Source organism: Syngnathoides biaculeatus, chromosome 3 (assembly GCF_019802595.1).
Source record: "Syngnathoides biaculeatus isolate LvHL_M chromosome 3, ASM1980259v1, whole genome shotgun sequence".
Taxonomy (NCBI): Eukaryota; Metazoa; Chordata; class Actinopteri; order Syngnathiformes; family Syngnathidae; genus Syngnathoides; species Syngnathoides biaculeatus.
In genome coordinates, this window is record NC_084642.1 from 15,297,758 (window position 1) to 15,311,285 (window position 13,528).

General features: G+C 43.1%; 1 protein-coding gene across 9 annotated transcripts in view; it reads right to left on the reverse strand.

The window, feature by feature from the left end:
• Nucleotides 1–219: 219 nt before the first annotated feature.
• myo5aa (myosin VAa) overlaps nucleotides 220–13,528 on the reverse strand; it is a 70,230-nt gene continuing 56,921 nt past the window's right edge. For 6 of the 9 annotated variants that reach the window (XM_061814528.1, XM_061814534.1, XM_061814533.1 and 3 more), the window contains 11 exons: nucleotides 12,512–12,710; nucleotides 12,042–12,107; nucleotides 10,439–10,532; nucleotides 9,323–9,472; nucleotides 8,321–8,475; nucleotides 7,820–7,909; nucleotides 7,147–7,297; nucleotides 6,795–7,077; nucleotides 4,755–4,929; nucleotides 3,250–3,330; nucleotides 220–3,048 (listed from right to left, as the gene is read on the reverse strand). In XM_061814528.1, the coding sequence (XP_061670512.1) occupies nucleotides 2,896–3,048; nucleotides 3,250–3,330; nucleotides 4,755–4,929; nucleotides 6,795–7,077; nucleotides 7,147–7,297; nucleotides 7,820–7,909; nucleotides 8,321–8,475; nucleotides 9,323–9,472; nucleotides 10,439–10,532; nucleotides 12,042–12,107; nucleotides 12,512–12,710 (1,597 nt within the window). In that variant the 3' untranslated portion in view covers nucleotides 220–2,895. The remainder of the gene's footprint in view (nucleotides 3,049–3,249; nucleotides 3,331–4,754; nucleotides 4,930–6,794; nucleotides 7,078–7,146; nucleotides 7,298–7,819; nucleotides 7,910–8,320; nucleotides 8,476–9,322; nucleotides 9,473–10,438; nucleotides 10,533–12,041; nucleotides 12,108–12,511; nucleotides 12,711–13,528) is intronic. The other 3 variants (XM_061814532.1, XM_061814536.1, XM_061814531.1) reach the window with 1 other exon arrangement.

The following is a 13,528-nucleotide window of genomic DNA, read 5'->3' on the forward strand; positions in this document are numbered from 1 at the left end:
TATTCTGATTTTTTTTTTCTGCTGTATGACCACCCAATTCTGAGGGGGTTGGGGGGAAACTGCAATATCATGACCACAGCCATATTTTTACAATAGTGAAATTTTGCCCCAAGACAATCAAGCATTTGACAAATATTGAATGATATGCGGCCTTACACACTCACGGACCCACACAACTTCATGCCTTTTTTCCCCTTCATCATTTCACCACCCAAATCCTCCATTTTAGAATTTTTATTTTAATTTTTTTTTTTGCTTGTGAATTCACATTTTTTTTCCCCCAATCATCTGACAAGGTGCAAATCCACAACTTGATGACTTTCAAATTATGACTTTGATCATAACTTCCAGATTATATTCAACATAATATTGCCACACAATTTGTATTGTTTTTAAAATCTGTGCCAGACACAAAGATAAAAACTAGACATTTAACAAACAGCTTCTTCCCATATTGTGTGTGCTGATAATCTCAACACACACACACACACACACACACACACACACACACCACACACACACACACACACACACACAGATTCTATTCCACCAGCGCTGTGAGAACTCCTCCTCCGAGGCACAAAAACCAAGACAGGCGCACATCACTCAGTCTTAAATCTTTATGGAGGGGGAGTGCTGTACAACGGTGACATCATTGATGAAAAGACGGGAAACCCACTTTTATCCAACAAATGACATTCGGGAAGGACGCCATTTATGTCCGCCCCCTCGTTAAACTAGTCAAGTTGCTTCTTTGATTGATCTACGTTGCGTTTCATGTGACCGTTGGCGGCTCGCTGACTTTTCCCCACACACGTGAAGATTTTTTTGTCATAAATGCAGAAGGCGTTTAATATTTAAGACTGCCTATAATTGAGACAAATACATACATAATAAACCTCAGACCTAAGTATGATTCATGCAGGGGTCTTATAAGACAGACGTTTGATGTCCTCGGTGGGGGAGGGCCAAAATGTGCGTGCCAAGGTTAAGTCGAACAACTTGTCTTTTTTTTTTTTTTGCTTTGCTCATAATTATGTTTTTTTTTCCCCTCTCTTGATTTTCCTCTGATAATTTCACCATTTCCCTTATTTTTCCTTCTTTGTCCCCCAGTGTGGCCCTAATAACTCGGAGCAGTGCGAATTCTGCAGTGAAAAGTGACATCTCCTGAGACCGCTTACCTCCACCAAGCAAGGCAATGATATATGATCACTGCTGGGTGGTTTTTCTATTACTTTCACGTGAACAAGAAGAGGCGAGGAAAAAAAAATTACATGTTGGACAAGCATCAATTAAATCACTTTTTTTCTGACAATACAGCCCACTTGCATTGTGGTCAACTGGACTGAACCAAAGCCCCCCCACAAAATAGGATCTGTCAAATTATACCACTTTTTTTTTTTTAACCACAATACCAATAGCAGAATACCTTAAGGGCAGAGCTAGACTGCTGATTGGTTGACAAAGAATCTTCTGTCTGCTGATTGGTTGACAAAGAGTCATCACTGTACCGATTGGTGGAAAAATGCCTTTGAATTGGGGAGGAAAAAAAATAAAACAATATGAGTCAGCTAAGCTGAAAATAGAAAAATAAATATTGTCTCTCAGGTCTTGAGGCTGAGAAAGGTTCAAGTGCAGAGGGCGGGGGATTAACACTGATGAACACGAAGAAGTGTGGCAACATCTCTTTCAGAAAACGGAAATCATAAAAATAACTAGAATATGCAGCTTCATTTTTGCCCGTTTGCAGCCCGCGCCGTGTACAATCCGCTGTAAGCGTTTTGATCAATGTAGGTCCTGCCAAACCAAAGTCCGACGTATTCATCATTTGGTCAGAAAAATGGTGCCCAATTTGAAATGGCTAAGGCAGTGCGAGACACATGACATGAAGCTAATTGAGGCACTGGGAAAAACAACCTCACACTGCTGCTCAATGATAACAAAAACAAAGATCAATAAATAATAGTAGAGCGATGGCGTCGTCTGCCGAGCGACAACCTGTGCTACATACACGTGAGCCAACGCGCGAGATGCCGACTAATCCTACGAGCTCGGCGCGGAACTAAACGTCTCTTGGCGAAGCCGGGGGAGAATGCAATAAATACACATATTGTTCATATTTATATATATATTCATCTATAGGTGCATAAATAAGACGGCCTCGGACAACGTGCGGTTGGACGTCTTTGCTCGACTGAGCGTGAGGACGTGAGCCGACACGTCGCTTGGGCTGGCTTGCAAGGTCAACGCCTGACCTTGAAAAACCACTGAAAGGAGCAGAAAGGGCTTCAAGCAACACACAGTGACAAGCAGAACAAATGAATGCCCCTCCCTAGATAAAAGTACAATGAACATTTGTATTTCACACCATCATCGTTGTTATTTTAGTATGCACATTTGCAAATTTGCCCATTACCTAATTTTTGTTTGGGAGAGGGAGGGAGGGGGGGGAACTTATCCTGTTATTGGCTGTTTTCATGCTCAAGCCACACTAAAAATATTGCTCGGCACCTTTTGCATTAGTGCCAAGCTGCTATTGTGAACTGCGGGACAAGCTTCAATTTAGTCCGGCTTTAGCCTTGTCCAGTCAAAGAACAATAACTTTTAGGTGGTGTCATTTACTTGCCTGTTTTATTTGTATTACATTTTATCACGTTTTAGGAATAGTGACGGTTTACTGTATCTATTTTTGTGACACTTTCCTCTGGTGGTGTGCTGTGAGATTTTTTTTTTTCTAACACAAAATATGTGCCTCTGCTTGAAAAACGCTAACAACACACTAGTCTAAGAGAAGTGAAGAAAACAGCCTGTGGAGCATGCATGGTTGTGTTTTGCAATGCTCACAATGTGTGCGTGTGTGTATGTGTCTGACACAGATGTGGACTCTCCCCCACCCTAGACACGAGTGAGGAAGGCCAGGTTGAGCGAACTCGGGATCTGGACGGTCTCCAGGGCGAGGGAGGACGGGTTGAAGGGGAAGGTGATCGGGTAGATGATTTTGGTGTCCATCAGCAGCTGTGGACTTCCGTAGCGGTCTCGCAAGCGAGTCTGCAAGAGGGGAGGGAGAATAGTGCACACAGCAGTAAGGATGCAGGTCGCTTGAATTCAACAAGGTTAGTCAGCAGAGGTGAAAAGGGCCAAGTAGTTAATTCTTGAATAAAACCTTTTGGATTTTCGCTCTTCTACCAGGGCTGAGTCACAGTACTCTTAAATAAGGGAGGAGCTCAGAGATGTAATGTTGATCATCACCTGTATGGTTCGGATGAACGAGACGGACACCCGCTCCTCGAACTCGTTTACTGGCGTGTAGAGGTTGAGGACCTTCACGATCTAAGAGAAAAAGAAACACACGACGTTTAGTCCAATGAAACTCGAGAACCAATCCCTACACCGGTTCGATATAATATATACCGTAATTCCCGGCCTTCAGAGCATACCTGGTTATAAGCCTCACCCAGTACATTTGGAAAGGAAATACCATTTGGTACATAAATACGCCGCAGCTGTGTAAAAGCCGCAAGTGCCCACATTGATACCCACATTGAAACATGAGATATTTACAAAGAAAGACGGTACACAGAAAGAGTTTTACGCTAACGCTAGCGCTAACATTAAACTGTGTGTACCGTCTTTCTTTGTAAATACCTCGTGTCTGCGATAACGCCGCGCTAGTGCTAATGCTAACAGGGCTGGTTAAAATAAAATTTACCAGTAAATATCACTGAAACACGCCAGTGACACAGCAGCAACACACTAGCACAGCACTAACACTGGTGCAGCGCTAACAGGGCCAGTAAAAGTCACTTCCTCGGCACATATATTTCACCAGTCTCATTCTTACTTTTCCACTCGAGTGCCCCTTTGCGGCCATTAGAAAAAAAATGCACAAATTAGCCGCATCACCGCATAAACCGCAGGGTTGAAAGCGTGTGAAAAAAGTCGCGGCTTGGAAGCTGGAAACTACGGTATATAAAGAGACGGTGGATACCAACTTTCATACGAGCTACTCGTAAAAACAGTTGGGAACCCAGGAATAGCAGAACCCCAACAGAAATGAGCAGGGTGCTAAAAGTAAATAAATGTAACTGACTAAAAGGAAAAGTGGTGAACAGACAAATTAAAATTTTAAGTGAATTTTAAGAAGTGGTTTTACATCTTATTTTCTTGGGCAAATTGTTACAAAGTCCAGGCGCACCATCACTACTTTTTTTAAGCCACAGCTCGGAAACAACCAGGGAACCTGAGTCAGCTCATACGGGGTTCAAAATTTGGTTATGTAGCCAGAAGCCAGACCCGTACGTGCCTTGAATGTAATTAGTCAAATCTCAAGTGGACTAACTCTCTTTTTGTCTTTTTCAACATACTGTAATTACAGAAAAGAATAGCGAGAAGGCGTATGCTTCAGGTACTGCGCTTAGGTCTTTTCCTGATTTATCAGTGTAATGGTGTACAAAATCCCTTTTCCAAGATGGCTACGTCAAATTTAACTGCAAAAATATCCCAGAAAGTGAGAAAGAAGACTCGAAAATTAGGACGTGCATGAGGTTGGCTTTTAGTATATCTGAATATTTTAGAAGAGACTGAAATGACAAAAATATAGCAACCACAACTGTAGTTTGCTGTACCGCAATTTTGAAACAAACTGTAAGCCAATGCTTAAATTAAGGTGCTATAATATCATCTATTTGATTGAGTGAGAAGTCGAGTTGCGAGATTCTGAACATGGATCAATCTTCTGCGGTCTAGTGGTGTACCTGCGCAGTGGTGAGGGCCAGGCACATGGAGCAGATGGCTTCGGCGTCCTCGTCAGTCTTCTTTTTCACTTGGAGTAACTGAGCGGCCTGGATCAGAGGCTCCAGGGTCTCCTTGGCCCCGCAGTTCATCAGGCCTTTGTCACGCAGCCACTCCTCCAGCTGGCTCACGTTGTACCTGAAACGTAAACCTCACTTCAGTGACCACACGCCTCTACACTGTGTGCAAAGGCTCAGAGATGCAGACTCAAAAAACAAAAAACAAAACGGTTGCTAAAAATTGTGTCGGCTCATCTTTTGGGGCCAACTACCTCAACTACTCAGATCACACAGCTATCTTCTTACAGATGACCATTCTGTTCTGAACTTCCACAACATCATGACTCATTTGACCCTTTGGTGTGAGAACAATCAGCTCCACTGCACTGGCACCAAAACAAAAGACTTAATCATCAGTCCACCCAGCTCTCCGTCACCATCAACGAGGAATCAGTAGAAATCGCAGACAGCTTTAAATGCTTTGGAGTAACACTGGAAAACAAATTCACCTTTGCCCAGCACATCATGGCCATTATCAGCTATCTGCAACTCATCTCCTTTTTTCATCACCAAAGAATCATCCAATCCACAGGTACGAAAGTGAAACTAACAGATTTGTAAGGGTTCACAAGTAAGGCCCACCCTGAGAAACCATGACTATGATGTGGCCCGTGACATCACTGATCTAATGGATTCTAGTCTACTGCGCCAACTGCTTCTGTAGCATAGTGTCTGTTAAATAACACACATAACCAAGTTGATTAGTGTGAACGGTCGTCCCTCGGCAATCATACGTTACATTTCTGACATTAAATAGTCTCCGCATGCACATAATACATTGCAGATAGAAGACACTAGCTTTATGATGGATGACTTGTGTCTCACCTTCGTCTTCTTCTTTTCCTTTCGGCTTGTCCCGTTAAGGGGTCGCCATAGCTTGTCATCTTTTTCCATCTAAACCTATCTCATGCATTTTCCTCTCTAACACCCACTGTCCTCATGTCTTCCCTCACAACATCCATCAACCTTTTCTATAGTCTTCCTCTCGCTCTTTTGCCTGGCAGCTCCATCCTTAGCACGCCTTCTCCCAATCTACTCACTCTCTCGCCTCTGAACATGTCCAAACCATTGAAGTCTGCTCTCTCTCACTTTGTCTCAAAAACATCCAACTTTGGCTGTCCCTCGAATGAGCTCATTTTTAATCCTATCCAACTTGCTCACTCAGAGCATTTCTGCCACCTCCAGTTCTGCTTCCTGTTGTCTCTTCAGTGCCACCGTCTCTTATCCATACATCATGGCCGGCCTCACCACTGTTTTATAAACTTAGATGACTGCGTCTCAGCATCTATGTCAAACATTTGTGGTGTTAAATAGTATTACGTAATACAAAAAGCCTGTCTCACAGTATGAACAATATTGTCATACGCAGTGGCATCAGTGTGAATCCTCGCCTCAATCATGTACCCAATAAGGACATTTAAATACAACAGGACTTCAGTGAATATTCGTCTCTCAGCATTTATGCAAATTAATATTTCCATCTATCCCTTTTCCTCGCTGCGTAACCTCACAAGGGCCGCGGGTAGTGCTGGAGACAATCCCAGCTGTCAGCGGGCAGGAGGCACAGGAACTGGTTGCCAGCCAATCACAGGGCACAATGAGACAAACAACCATTCGCACACACAGTCACACCTAGGGACAATTTAGAGTTTTCAATTAAAAAATGTTGTTGAGATGTGGGAGGAAACGAGAGTGCCCGGAGAAAACCCACGCAGGCACGGGGAGAACATACAAACTCTAGACAGGCGGGGCCGAGATTTGAACCCCGGTCCTCAGAACTGCGAGGCAGACACATTAACTGGTCATTCACCGTGCGGCCCAAATTAATATTTTTACATTAAATAACATTATTCTGCTCTTGATGAATAAAATAATTTTTTTCCACATACAACCCATTGATTGTGAACCCCAATCGCTCAGATTTAATGCACGCCATCATTTTACCTGATCTGCATGCCTTTGCTCCACGAGCACATGTCCTTGCGCAGCAGTAAATTGTTGAGGGTGACGGCGCCGATGAAGTAAAACTGCTGCTTGACCACCTGCTTGATGAGTTCGGGGTCGGTGCCGTGCTGGCACATGGTGGAGTGGAAAGCGTTGAGCTGGCGCAGAATGGAGTCCAGCGTGTTCATGCCCTCGTCTGCGATGCTGGACGTCCGCTTGCGCAGGCCTGTTGGCTTTGCGCCGGACACGCCCTGGATGGTCTCGTGCTCAAGCATCCCAGACACTGACACAAAAGTACACGGGCATTAAACTCGAGTGTACACTCAGGGGCGGCCCCGGTTCTGTTAAGTACCTATCATGGGGTAAAGGATGTTCTCCATGCATTTGATCAGCTGTTGGTAGATCTGGATAGCCAGGTCGCTGATCACTGATCTGTACTCGGTCAGGTCGAAGTTGGACAGGCAGTGTTCGTTCTGCCGCGAAGTGTTTTGTTTCATGAAGACCTGACAGGACATCGTTTTCATTAGAGGAGGATGGGGACAAAAAAAGCCTTGTGAGATTTGAGCTGGGTCAGTCCAGCCACACACAAGATTCACCGTAGTGTGTTTACTATCGTTGATGCTAACAGTGAAAGATTTAAAAAGCTAAAAATAATAAATAAGCAAAACTCACGACAGAAGGGATAGGTTCCAGCATCCCCGCAACTCTAGTGAGGATAAGCCGGACAGAGAATGGACGGATGGATGTTTTTATCCTTATTTTGTATTTTTGCTGTGTTCTTATTGCATTATACAGAACTTTGCAAACCTTGTGTTTGTTTGATTTGTGCTATATAAATAAAGTGGATTGGTTTGGATTGAAAAGCATTAGAATGTATGCTGTGTTTCTCTCTGCATGCAGTATGACCTCAACTAAGGAGAGGTTGACAGAATTCTCTGTTTTTATTATTATTATTTTTTTTACAAAATCTATTCATCCATTTTCTGTGGCATTTTTTATTGAGTGCGAAACTGTGAAAATTTTACCTCGTCCCCACTGTACTGCTTGAGACAGTGCAGGAAGCGGCAGGTGTTGGCCAGCCAGAAAGAAACCGTCTCAAAGTCATCTCCACGTTTCTGACGGGAAGAGGAAAAACACAAAAAGACCCTATTTTAAAAGACACAATACAGACATAAAACTGCGGTACCTTGAGTCGAATTTTGATTCAATTCCTGACCACACGTGTAACTCAAGTCACCAGTACTACTGCAAATCAATTTGCCCAATTGAAATGAATGAAAGTCCATTAATGCTTAACAAAACAGACAACAAACCTTTGTAACGCTTTAGTAAAAAAAAAAAAAAAAAACCATCAGTATTATCCTGTATAAAAACATTATTTCAATAGTTCTTCTAACGACTCACTTCCTTGGGGACACATGGTTTGAAAATCTTAACTCGAAAAACTTGAAGTAGGGGCACTCATAAGTCAATGCATGACATCCACGCATGCTCATTGGCACTCCAACATGTCATGTGGGACAAACCTTGAGGATCTTTTTGATGCTGTTGATGGTGGAGGTGAGCAGCGTGCGGACCTTTTGGTCGTCGTTAACATAGTCGGCGTGCCTCAGACACATGAAAAGGATGTAGGCGGGCAGACCTGGGATTAAGTTGACAGCCACGCCGCGAGGCTTCAGCTCTGCGCACCCAAGAAACAAAAACACGTGCTTAGTGTTACTAGGTAGATTGGTACTAAGTGAGCAGTTAAGCAAAAACTTATTGCTTTGAAAATATGACAGGATCACCCCATTTTTTTTAAACTCAGGAAAGCATTGAGCCGCAAACCAAAACTCAAACATATTTTGTCATTAAGATGCATTAATTATACATCATGAAATTACAGAGAATGTTAACATAAAGCAAGGGAAATCATACAAATTATTGCAGACTACCGTAATTTCCGGCCTACAAGCCGTGGCTTTTTTCACATGCTTTCAACCTGCGGTTTATGTGGTGATATGCGGCTAATTTGTGCATTTTTTCTAACGGCCGCAAGGGGAAACTTGAGTGGAAAAGGTCAGAGTGAGACTAGAACATATGTGCTGAGGAAGTGACTTTTACCGGCCATGTTAGTGCTGCGATAGCGTTAGCACTGTGCTTGCGTGTTGCTGCTGTGTTACTGGCATGTCTCAGTGATTTTTACCTTTAAGTTTTTTTTAACCGGTCCTGTCAGCCCCGTGCTAGCGTTAGTGCCACCCTAGCGTTAGCACCACGTTTGTGTTAGGGCAGCGCTAGCGTTAAACTCTTTCTGTGTACCGTCTTTGTAAATATCTCGGGTTTCAATGTGGGGTTTCAATGTGGGCACTTGCGGCTTTTACACAGCTGCGGCGTATGTATCAAATGGTATTTCCTTTACAAATGTACTGGGTGAGGCTTATAACCAGGTGCGCTCTGTAGGCCGGGAATTACGGTACTCCAAATTCCTGACTTTGGGCAAGGTGTTTGCAGTAGCTGACATCAGTCTCTCATCAAACAGTCAATCTTACCAAGGATCAAGTTCTTGACCAGTTTCAGCTCGTCCTCCTTCTTGTACTCCAGCATTCCCTGGAAGTCTTTCTCCCGGCGAGGAATGTTGACCGGGTGGATGGGTTCGTCCACCATCTGACCCGGTGATGTCTGACCCTCCGCTTGACCGGCTGGAACGCACATGGTGCACGTTGGTTGAAAAACACGTGAAAGCCTCTTTCACACACACAATCACGCAGTATTGCCACACCAGACAAAATATTTGAATGGCGGTGAAAATTGCTTTCGACACAACAGGCCAAGAGAAACGAGATTCAAGTTAAAAAAATCCTCGTTGTTGTTTGCTTTAACTCTCACAAGTGTTCATGCCTTTTATGCCAAGCAGTAATGTACGTCTGTGTGTTGGGTGGGGTGGGAGGTGTAGAGAAATATACACTGTTTATACACAGCAGAAAAGGAATAAAGGCATAAGAATGCCTCATTTTACAGACAGCAGCATCTTCTACAAAGAAATTATAACGTTCAAATCCTTTTCATTTAACCCATTTCCAGTCACTACTGGTGTGCCCCAGGCCTCCCTCATGGGGCTTCAAAAGACTTATAAATAAAAGGTTTTGTTATTAAATTGTTCTCTCAGCGCCAGGACAGAGGATTTAGAATGAAATATTAGTGGGTTGATCTCATCCACCCATCTTGTGTCACTGCTGTTTATAAACAGCAGAAAGGGTAAAAAAGGAAAATAAAAGCTCTTACAGGTGACAATCTTGTAGAAATTTCACAAAAAATGTCATCAGAGGCATAACATAAGACTCTGCATTTATCCGCCTTTATCTAGGTGGAATAGTTTGGTTGACTTTGTCAGCCTAAAAAGGTTTGAAAAAAATGCAGCTTTCATTGGCCAAACTGTGTTTGACTTTTACACGGCAACATTAGTTGCTGTATTTAATTAGTGACCTGGATGTGTGAAGCGCTATAAAATGCTTGTTTTCAATCGTCAGGTGTCAAAACCAAATTTCCCAATTCCCATAGAAATTGAGGCACTCTCAACTCTGTCACAGGTCTGATACTAGTTCCAATGTTGCAAAGAAGCCAGTTGTGACTTTATTCAGTGATACGACATTGACGATGTGTCCTACCTCCCATCTCTCCAATCCTCTTGGAGTAAACCTTCAACTGCTTCTTGAGCTTGCGGATGGTTCGGTCCTGCTTTTCAAGCTGCTCCATGAGATCCTGAACCGGTGAAGAAGGGGAAAGACAAACAGAAGCCGCGTGATGACAAACCGCAAAGATGTCCACCTTGAAACATCTTTTCACTTCTGCCCACCAACGGTTAATCGCAGCCATGTCTATGAAGAAGTACTTTAAGGCAGGGGTTCCCAAACCTTTTGAGTCCAGGGCCTACATGGGGGAAATTTTTCTCAGGACCCCGTTATAATTTTGAAGCAAAACAATGCAACGCATACGTTCACAGGCTCCCACACACTTTGAATACGATTTAACTTTTCTTATAGGCGATACAGTGGAACCACTCTTGTCAAACACACTCCAGGTTGTTTTGGGCATATATTTTGCACGCCTTTTTTTGTGTTTGGCAAGTTATTTTTCTTTTCTGTTTTTTTGAGTGTGTTGCACAACATTTATCCAAAAGCTCGAGCGGAGTCATGCTTGATGTAAATTAAGAAGTCAACATGACGTGCCTCACGAGACCTTAGCATGTTTGGAGCGCAAAGTTCAGGCTGCATGAGTTTTAATTTCTCTCTGAAGGAAGCGTCGTCATTATCATCACCATATCATTATGTTTTGATATTTTACAGCGGTTAACATCCTGACGACAAAAATGTTGAAAAGTGAAGTACCATTTATAAGACAACTAATTTCATGTGTTTGTGTTTTTACAGTTTCACACTAACAGTACTTGATTTTTTTGATTTGTATAGCAAAAAATATTTTCAAATATATACTGCAATCTTCTTCTACAGTTACCTACTTAGCTATGGTTTTATAATCCAACAGTTGGACCCATGACAGATTACTGTAATTTCCATCAAGATGCGACTTTTTTCCACATGCTTTCAACCCTGTGGTTCAATGCTGTGATGCGGCGCTAGCTAAACTCTGTGTACTGAGGCTTATAACCAGGTGCGCTAATGCTAGCGCTGCGCTAACGCTAGCATCGCGCTAATGCTAGCCCTGTGCTAATGCTAGCGGTGCGCTAGCGTTAAACTCTTTCTGTGTACCGAGGCTTATAGCCAGGTGCGCGCTGTAGGGCAGGAATTAAGGTATTTACATTTCTATTACAGGTATATCCTTGGAAATTTTTCTATTGACCTGCATGTTGGGATAGACAGTTTTCAACCGTAGAAGTTCCAAACAATATTTCTTATCTACTGATAAAATTCAATAAACACCTGCAGTAGGTTTAAGTTAATCATGGTATATGTCAGAGCAGAATCCAAACATTTCCTTGGAGACAAAAAAAGCAAACACATAGCGGAAAGTTTTTGGCTCTCAAGTCAACATAAGAGCTGCTAAACTGATTGGGACAGAAAAATAGTTTAGCAGGAATTGTAGTTGGCAGTTAAAAAAAGAAGGGGAAAAAAAGCTGCTTCGCTCCTCCGCTGTGAGTTAGTCTAACTGCGGTATAGAGTGTGACAAATATAAACACAATAAACAAGAGAAGCAAAGGCTGTTAGTTCAAACCCGCATGCAGAAGACACTAAACACACAGTATGTACATACAACCATCCGGCGTAAAATGATGACTCGCGCCTCTCGGGATGCTGTGGGGTCGTCAGCCACCTGCTCCTGTCAGGATATACCATCCACGTCACACGAGTATGCGTGTGTGTGTGTGAAAGCAGTGTGGTCTTTCTGGAGCCTCATTTTAATTCATACGGGCACTTCTTAATATAGACAACCCTCAAAGAAAAAAAAAAACCTGTTACATGTTCGTTTTGCCAATAGATTTTTTAAATGTGTGTGTTGTTTTAAGTGTTTAATAGAACTTAAAAGTTTTAAACAGCGTAGTTCTAAATCATGGATTTCACTAAGTGTGATGGTTGTGGGGTGGGGGGATTACTGTACATATTATGTATGAGGGGTGTGGTTCTTGACCTGCTCAATGTGTAAAGTGCCTTCTGTTAACATTTGTTATTTGTTGTTGTCACTGTAGAAATCAAACGGACTCGACAACGCACTGTACAGCATACCAGGTTCTCATGGGTGAGCCGGGTGATTTCGTGCTGAAGACTGGCCTCAATGCGGGCCTCCGGGGGCAGCTGGAGGTTCTGAGCCAGGAGCTGCTGCTGCCGGTTGTTTTCCTCCTTGACGTTTTGCAGCTCGCCACGCAGAGATTCCACCTCGCTGTCGTAATTCCGCCGCTGGGTCTGCAGCTGGTGCTCCAGCAGCCTGGCAGGCGGGAGGGTGGTGAAGACGAGATCCGGAAGTGGGGGTAGTAGATGAGGATGTGAGGGGAGATGGAGGCGTTTAAGTGGGGAAGCACAACACCAGGGATGAAAAAGACAATAAATTAGACTCCGGGTGTGACTAGAAAATTAAAACCAGCTCTGAAGAGGACTTCAGAGGGTAGTTATTAAGAGACACTCAACACATACCATCTGCTAGTTTTTAGAAATCATGGATCAACCTCTTCATTACTGAGTACTTTTCTTCACTATTGGACCAAACCGGCATCAAATAGTCACACAACAAGGACACAGACAAAACAAGGGGACAAACACAAATGGCCTCATACACACATAGACACACAGACAGACCTGGACATGGGAGACGGCACACGCAGATACACATGGACAGAAAGACACACAAGCAGACAACTGATTCACAGACACACATGGACAGAAACATAAACACAGAGACACAACCACACAGGCACATACACACATTTGGACACATGGAGAAACACATGGGCATTTAGAGACATGCACAGACAGACACACATACATGGATGTACACAAGAAGACACACACAGAGCAGTGATGGACACACATGAAGAAAAGAAAAGAAAGTACATGAATTATGATAAATGGCAATTTGTTGTCCAGCAAATTAAATGCTGTCAACAAAACAGACTCAAAATGGATCCTTATCGCCAGTGGCTAAAGTTACCTTAGCAGGTCTGTTTAGTTATTTATTTTCCCCAGATGATATGGTGTGTTGTTGTTTTAAGTATTCAAAACCTTCAAAACACTAAAGACACATTGAAC